The 7,838-nt window shown below is 31.1% G+C and overlaps 1 protein-coding gene across 1 annotated transcript in view; it reads left to right on the forward strand.

The window, feature by feature from the left end:
* Positions 1–888: 888 nt before the first annotated feature.
* The window catches only part of LOC145063260 (ABC transporter G family member 25-like), an 11,395-nt gene continuing 4,445 nt past the window's right edge, over positions 889–7,838 (forward strand). Inside the window, exons 1-2 of the mRNA XM_079010852.1 lie at positions 889–1,030; positions 1,091–1,931. Of these exons, the coding sequence (XP_078866978.1) occupies positions 947–1,030; positions 1,091–1,931 (925 nt within the window). The 5' untranslated portion in view covers positions 889–946. The remainder of the gene's footprint in view (positions 1,031–1,090; positions 1,932–7,838) is intronic.

Raw genomic sequence — 7,838 nt, forward strand, 5'->3', positions numbered from 1 at the left:
ATATATATGAGAGTGTAATTAGGCCATGGAAACAATCTCTTTCAATTAGTGATATAAAAAATGTAAACGTATAGGATAAACTTACGGAACTTGATATTTATGTGTTAGTGCAATCACATGCTATATGCTATGAGGGTCAATAATACTATTAAAGCTTCCCTTTAAATTTAAGATGATAAAGTGGTCTACAGTGGGTGGTTGTCGTTTACCCCATTAGCAGCTACCTGAGTGCACTTCCACTTTACAATATCAAATTATACCACTTTTTTGGTTGTTGACTCATCTAATTCGCATATTGCTTTTGTATATCACTCCTCACTTGCTTTATGGTTATTGTTCAGCTCATTCAAAGCCGTTTTTGGTTCTTCTTAATTTATTTCTATCGTTTCAATTAAGAAAAACACTGCCAACGCATTTATTGGATGTAAAAATGGTATAGAAAAAGAAAAAGGAAGAATAAACTTTTAGACCGAACGAGACATAAAACTTTTAGGACAAGAAAAGTTTAAAAGAGTTGTATTATTAACTTCTTACAATTACAAATCGACACCAACATGTTGAAACCGTTTAACATAGCTAGTTATCGAGATCCAAACAAATTATAATTCTTAATTTTTACATGTGCACCTAACTTTAAAATTAATAAAACATGTATAATAAAATATTTAAGATACGAACCATGCAAATAAAGGATGTAAAACTAAAGCAGAAAATATAATTGGGGGAGTGGAGCCAATTTTAACTAAAAGGAGAATGAACCATTTAACTATCACCTACACCTGACACGTACCAATTTTCCCCCTTAACGTGTGTCACCCTCTTTTGACGTCGGAACCCATTGTCAACATCCCCATGATCTCCATAAATACTCCCATCTTCGTTCTTTTGTTCATTCTCTTCTCTTTCCTCTAATTTCTCTCTAACATAAAAAAAAAAAAAAAAATATATGACTAAAGAACATCATGCCACTCATCCACCCAAAAACCAGTCTTTAGGGATCTCGTCGTCTTCGTCTCATGTCCATCTGAAGGTAAAAAACAATTCCTTGTTGTACGTGGGATCGATGCTGATTGTTTGTTCGATTTTGCAGTTCATTGACATCTCTTATAGAGTGAAGATTGAAAATAATGGTGGAAACAGCTTGATTAGGAGCATATTTGGCGGAAGTGAAACCTCGACTAGTGACGATTGCAGTAGGATCCAAGAACGGAGCATCTTGGAGGGGATCAGCGGAATGGTACACCCTGGTGAACTCCTGGCCGTCTTGGGCCCGTCGGGGAGCGGGAAGTCCACCCTCCTGAACGCGCTTGGGGGGAGGCTACCTAGACACCAGTTCACCGGAACAATACTTGCCAACGGTCGTAAATTGTCCAAAACAGTACTCCGACGAACTGGGTTTGTCACCCAGGACGACGTACTCTACCCCCACCTCACTGTCCGGGAAACTTTAATCTTCTGCGCCCTTCTCCGTCTTCCGCAGAGCCTCACCCGGGGGGAGAAAACGGAGGTGGCGGATTCCGTGATCGCAGAGTTGGGTTTGTCGAAATGTGAGAATACCATCATAGGTAATATGTTTATCCGTGGGGTCTCCGGCGGGGAACGTAAGCGCGTAAGTATCGCACATGAGATGTTGGTAAATCCGAGCTTATTGATACTGGACGAACCGACGTCAGGTCTGGACTCGACGGCGGCACACAGACTGGTGTCCACCCTGGCTGGGTTGGCACACCAGAAGGGAAAGACGGTTGTTACGTCGGTGCACCAGCCGTCGAGCAGGGTGTTCCAGATGTTCGACACGGTGCTGGTTTTGTCGGAAGGAAGGTGCATTTACTTTGGGAAAGCATCGGAGGCCATGAGTTACTTTGAGTCGGTTGATTTCCGACCATCTTTTCCGATGAATCCAGCTGATTTTCTGCTTGATCTTGCAAACGGTAATTAATTTCATACTCCACTTATAATAATTGTGTAGTGAGAACCTTAAACACTCCATTGCCATCGGGTCTCATGAAATTAATCGACCCAACTCAACAGCCATGCAAATAAAGTTAAAACTTATACATCAACGTTGTAAATATTGGTTTTAATTTTTGTTTTAAATAAATAAAAAAACAAGAAAATGCATACCCATCATCCATAGGCCATAGCCATCAGTGCCTAGGATATTAGCTATCAAGTTGCGATAGAGGGTAGGGACGTTGAAGCCCCACAAGTAATGAAAAAGATCTCATGGTACATGCATATGGATACTATCTATTTCATATAGAAAGATTAAAAGATCCTGCTTCTTCAACTTCTTTTCTTAAAAAATTTTAAATCATTATTACACCATACAAGTCAAAATAGTAAGTTGCACAACAGAAGAAAGAATTAAACTATAGAAGAAAGAAGAGACATAATTAAACTATAGTGAAGTGGGGCGGTGGTGGGTGTATTTAACTACTATATATGTCAGTCAATATCTAGTAAAAGTAGATCAAAAATCACATATCATCTTAAATATTATTAAGTTACGAGCTCGTTGGGTATCTGATCGATTATAATATGCAATAATGTTAACTTTATTTTATAAATTTTTATTGTATTTTATTTAGTGATATTTTAGACATTTTAAACTTAATATTTTATTAAATTACCCGTTATGTCAAGTTTAGTTCGTGGAACGAAACGTTTTTCATATATTTATTTGTTTTTTCTGTTAGAATGTGTTCAAACTTCAAAGTAATAAACAAACAAAATTGAAGTCACCTCACCAGTTAGGTTGGACGGTGTCACATAATTTTTACCGGTTATAAACTGATATGGTGTGTTTTGCCGGTGGTGTATACCTTATCGGAACCATTTTTTCACCGCCACCGGTGGAAATGGAAAATGGGAGGCAAAATGATTCTCTCTCTTAGGTGCTGTTTGTTTTTTCGAAGTGAAAATTCATGAAGTCTGCGGACTACCTCTGCAATCCTCTGTAGCAGAAGGGTGGAACAAACGGCTGCAGCCTATAATAAGAAGCATGTTTGTTTTTTAACATCTGCAGACTGCTGCAGTAAACTGAAATTTAAATAAACTAATTTTATAAATTGAAAATAGTTATCAACATCGAAATTTAATAATTCTAGTTTTAACACATTGAAATAATAATAAAAAGAACATATAAAAAACAAAAATATAAAACTTTTTTTTTTAAAAAAAAAAACTTAAAAAAATGTAAAAGAAGCTAATAGTTTTATTCTAGAAAAAAAACTAATTTTAAAAAAAAATTAAAAAAGAAAATAATAAAAAAATTAAGAAAATATTGCAAACGATGTCTACAAAGTTCGTAAAAAATTACATACCTTAAAAAGATGCAACTGAAATTGAAAATATTATTAACAAAACGGTAAAAAAAAATTAAAAAAATCAAGTTAAAAAAAAATCATGGAAATTATAAAAATAAATTGTATCACATCCGTAAATAAAAATTTAAGAAAATCAAAGTTTAAAAAAAAAGTTATACAAAAATTCTTAAAAAAACACTTAAAAAAATGAAAGTTGAAGAGGTTAGAAGAGGCAAGTCAAGTGCTGCGCCACGCAACACACGCGCAGAGGTTTTATAGTCTGAAGTCTTCCAAAAAACAAACTGCTGCGAGAGTTAAAGTGCTGCGCGTGTGCTGCGCCGCGCAGCAATAAGTGGTTTGAAGAGGTTTTTATAGAAAAACAAACAGCACCTTACTCTCTACACCGGACCTTATCATTTTACATTCAATGGCAAAAATGACAATTAGGCTATAATTTTACATTCAATGGCAAAAATGACAATTACGCTGGTGGGTGTGATTCAGCAAAGAGATTGGCAAAGCTGACATGGCATCGGCGAACACCACGTCCTGCCCATGGCAAACAAAACGCAAACAAAACTCGGCAATATAACTCTATATAAACCCATTAGAAAGATACATTTTTGAATTGAAAGTTACAATATTGGTCCTTGAAAATATTTTTTTTGCTATACCTTTTACCCCAAACTTAAAATAAAAATACTATATTTACCCTTTAGCTTTATAAAAATTAACATTTAGATTTATTTCCTTTGATTTAATGTTTAATATATTTTATTAATTTAAATAATTCCCTTCTATTTAAGTTAATTATTATTATATCCCAAAAGTATAAGTTAGATATTATAATACTCTTCAGTTTTTAAAATAACATGTTTAAATTAATTATTTTTAATATAATTAATTTACAAAAAAAAAAAAATTACAAGTGTGGCAACCCACGCCTTCTAAATAGCGAATCAAACAGTGTGACAAATATGATGTAACGCTGACAAATACCGTCACAAGTGTGACAACACACCCACTATCCTTAGTAAGATGGAGGGTAGTGGAGCTTAGTCTAGAATGTGGTGCTATCGGCACAACACCTTTTAGCTCTATTGAATAACTATTTAAGAATGGTAACTAATAGCTAGCTAGTAGAAAGATTAACTTGTTTTAGGCGTGAGTACAAATTTGACGAGTTATAGCGACAAGTTTATCACTTTATATATATATATATATATATATATATATATATATATATATATATATATATATAAAAGTTGTGTAATTTCATATACGTATCTTACTAAAAAAACTATTAGTATATAATTAAATCATCTACTTAATGATATTTCTAAAATGTTATAGAACTTAACAACATAAACAAAAGAATCATGAATTTATAAGCAGAATCTACACAAATACATAGGGTTTTTTTAAAGAACATGGATTTTGTCTTGTCATGCTAAAGACATTCACAATATATTGAACTCTATAGAGTTTAATTGACTGTCACACCACCATCATTCTATATATATTATATAACATTCTATCATTTTTTCCAACAATACATCGAACTCTACATATTTAAATATCTACTAAAGACTTTTTTTATAGGCTATTGAAATCCATATTTATTAAAAAAAGTGGCATTTTATATCGATAGAGTTTCATCAATTGGATGACAATTATGTTTGTGATTTCATTCAACTCTCTCATTCTATCCCTCATGGATGCTCTAAGTTGAGAAAAAAAATTGACACAATTTTTATCATGGATGCTTTAAGTCAAGCAAAAATATCGACACAATTTAAAAATATTATCAATATTTAATAGTTGATATATAAGAGATTGAATTGTACACAGTAAGTTTTTATTATATATATATATATATATATATATATATATATATATATATATATATATATATGCGCGCAAAGTGTCATTACAATAGAAATCAATAAGTTTGATATTAAAACTTCTATAAAGAAACCTAATTACTATATAATTAGTATTTTACCCGTCACACATTGTGACAAAAGTAATGCATTTAATAAGTAGTAGAAAGTAAATTGTTACATGTTGACAAGAAATTAGGAAGATTTAAGTTGACAAACAACAATAGTTAGGGCCAAAGCAATAGCCATGCTAAGCAAAGATAATCAAAACCATATCAAAATAAACAAGTAAGATTTTTTAAATTATATGTGACATGCATATAAAAATAAATAAGTAAGAATTTTTAAATTAATGAACGGAAATTCAAATAATTAAAAACGTATTATATGTGTCCCAACTTAGACTTAGGAAACGTGCATAAAAATATGTACGAAAAGATAAAATAGTTATGGTGAAACAATTTACATCGAAACGTTGACCACCTCTAATTTATATCGACACATACGAAAAGTTACAAAATCAGAGGGTTGTAAGTGTCGGAAAATCAGATTATATATATATATATATATATATATATATATATATATATATATATATATATATATAAATAAAAGAGGTGAAATTGACATTTTCTAATGTTTGAATAGGGTTGAAAATATCATTCTATAAAGTATAAGGATGATAGTAATAATTCTATAAAGTATAAGGATGATAGTAATAGATGCCAAAAGTTATAAAAATAAAAAATAAAAAAGGTGGAAGGGAATGAAAAGAAAAATTAAGGCTGCCGACGTTATTCTTTAGAAGATATATAATGAATTGGTTGGTACTTGGAAGGGTGTTGATTGGTGGCATGCAGGTGGCAATAGTGAAAACCGTAGACGTGTCGATGTATGACGTTGTTTGGTTCTCTGTTTCTAACAAAGCGGCTCGAAAGTGGAAATCCGTTTAACCGAGTCTATTTATACTCATTTTACCCGATACATTTTCTTTTGTTTGTTCCCATTTCCCAATGATTTCAAGATTTCGATTCACTTCACTTGCCAACAAATTTTAAGATAACAAACTACAAAATCAATTACTCGGGTTATTTTTGTTTTACTCTTTAAAATTAAAAGAGATCCCGTCCAATTTGTCGAAAAATATGTTTTTTTGTGTTTAACATAAGTATTAAAAAGGTATGATATTCTTTGAGATTTTTTAAATAAAACTAATAAGATTTATTGGGTCAATTTAGCAACTTGCTACCCGTAATTTATTAACTACATTTTTATACATTAAACATTAAATAAAAATACCTAAATTGATTGAAATTGTTCAATATTTTAATATGAAATGTTTAATTCGAGGACACGCGACAAGAGGCGAATTTGACACGGAGCTTTTGGAAGCGTTTGGGAGCTTCTAATTTTTAGCTTTTGATAAAACGCTCTAGTTTAAACAAAAAGCTTCGTTTGGCGGTATGAGAGTTTAGATTTTAGTTTTAACAAAACGCTCCGATTCTAAAAGCTACTTCATGTAACGTTTAACAAAACGCTCCCGAGCTTTTGAAATCAATTTCCATAATTACCCTTAAAAATATATTTATATATTTATTTATTTTTAATCAATTGTCCGTTTATGTAATTTTATATATTTCAAAAGCTTCCAGCTACTTTTGTCAAACATTCATATAACAAATAAAATCTACATCTTCCCGCTACCAACTACCAGCTACCCGTTACCAGCTAACCGCTTCCAACTAACAGCTATTTTTGCCAAACACACCCAAGATTTCTTGATTTTGCAGCAATAAATGGGTCAATGAGACACCAACTTGGTATAAATAATGCCTTCCTATCAATTAAAAGGAGCTATTAATTTATGTTGATATATAAATTATATAGTTTAGATAATAGTTAATTATAACAGTATCCGGAAAAGGAAAATAAGAAAGAAGTAAGTTTTTTTAAAAAGAAACTATATTTCGTTACACATAACAACTATTATAATTTGAAGTTGATCCAAATTTTTGTGCTAGACAAGAATAGTGTACTACGACTAAAAGGAATCAAAATGTGCTGTTGATTCATTCGTGATGATAAGAAACTAATTGTAATTTAGAAAAAAAAAAGTATTTTATTTGATATTTAAAATAAGAGGTTGGCAATTTACATGTCCAATTTCTTTATATTTTCAACTCTTATAAAAATAGAAATAAAATACTCCATCCGTCCCAAAATTATAATTCATCTTTTTTTTTTGCTTTGTCCCAAAATAATAGTCCACTTCTAAAAATAAATAACATTTTTACCAAAATACTCCCTCATTATTACTTAACCAACTAAGCATTTAATGGAACATTAAATGCAAAATAAAGACAAAACTGTCATTTTATTATATAATGTTAGTAGTAATTAATGTTTTTCTTAATCTGTGTGTTTTTTGTCTGTGGACAATAATATTGGGATGGAGGGAGTATACTCATTTTTTTCTTCTACCATCTTTCTATACATTTAAAAATATGACATTTGTCATAATTAATAAAATTAATAAAATTTTGTTATACTTGTAATCATCTAAAAATAATAGGAAGAATGGACGATGAGTAAAAAGAATAAGTAGAAGAATATTTAATTTTTCTATAAAAATATTACATGTTTTCAC

The sequence above is a fragment of the Lactuca serriola genome, chromosome 7, assembly GCF_051521515.1.
Source record: "Lactuca serriola cultivar US96UC23 chromosome 7, Lser_US96UC23_V15, whole genome shotgun sequence".
In the NCBI taxonomy this organism is placed as follows: domain Eukaryota; kingdom Viridiplantae; phylum Streptophyta; class Magnoliopsida; order Asterales; family Asteraceae; genus Lactuca; species Lactuca serriola.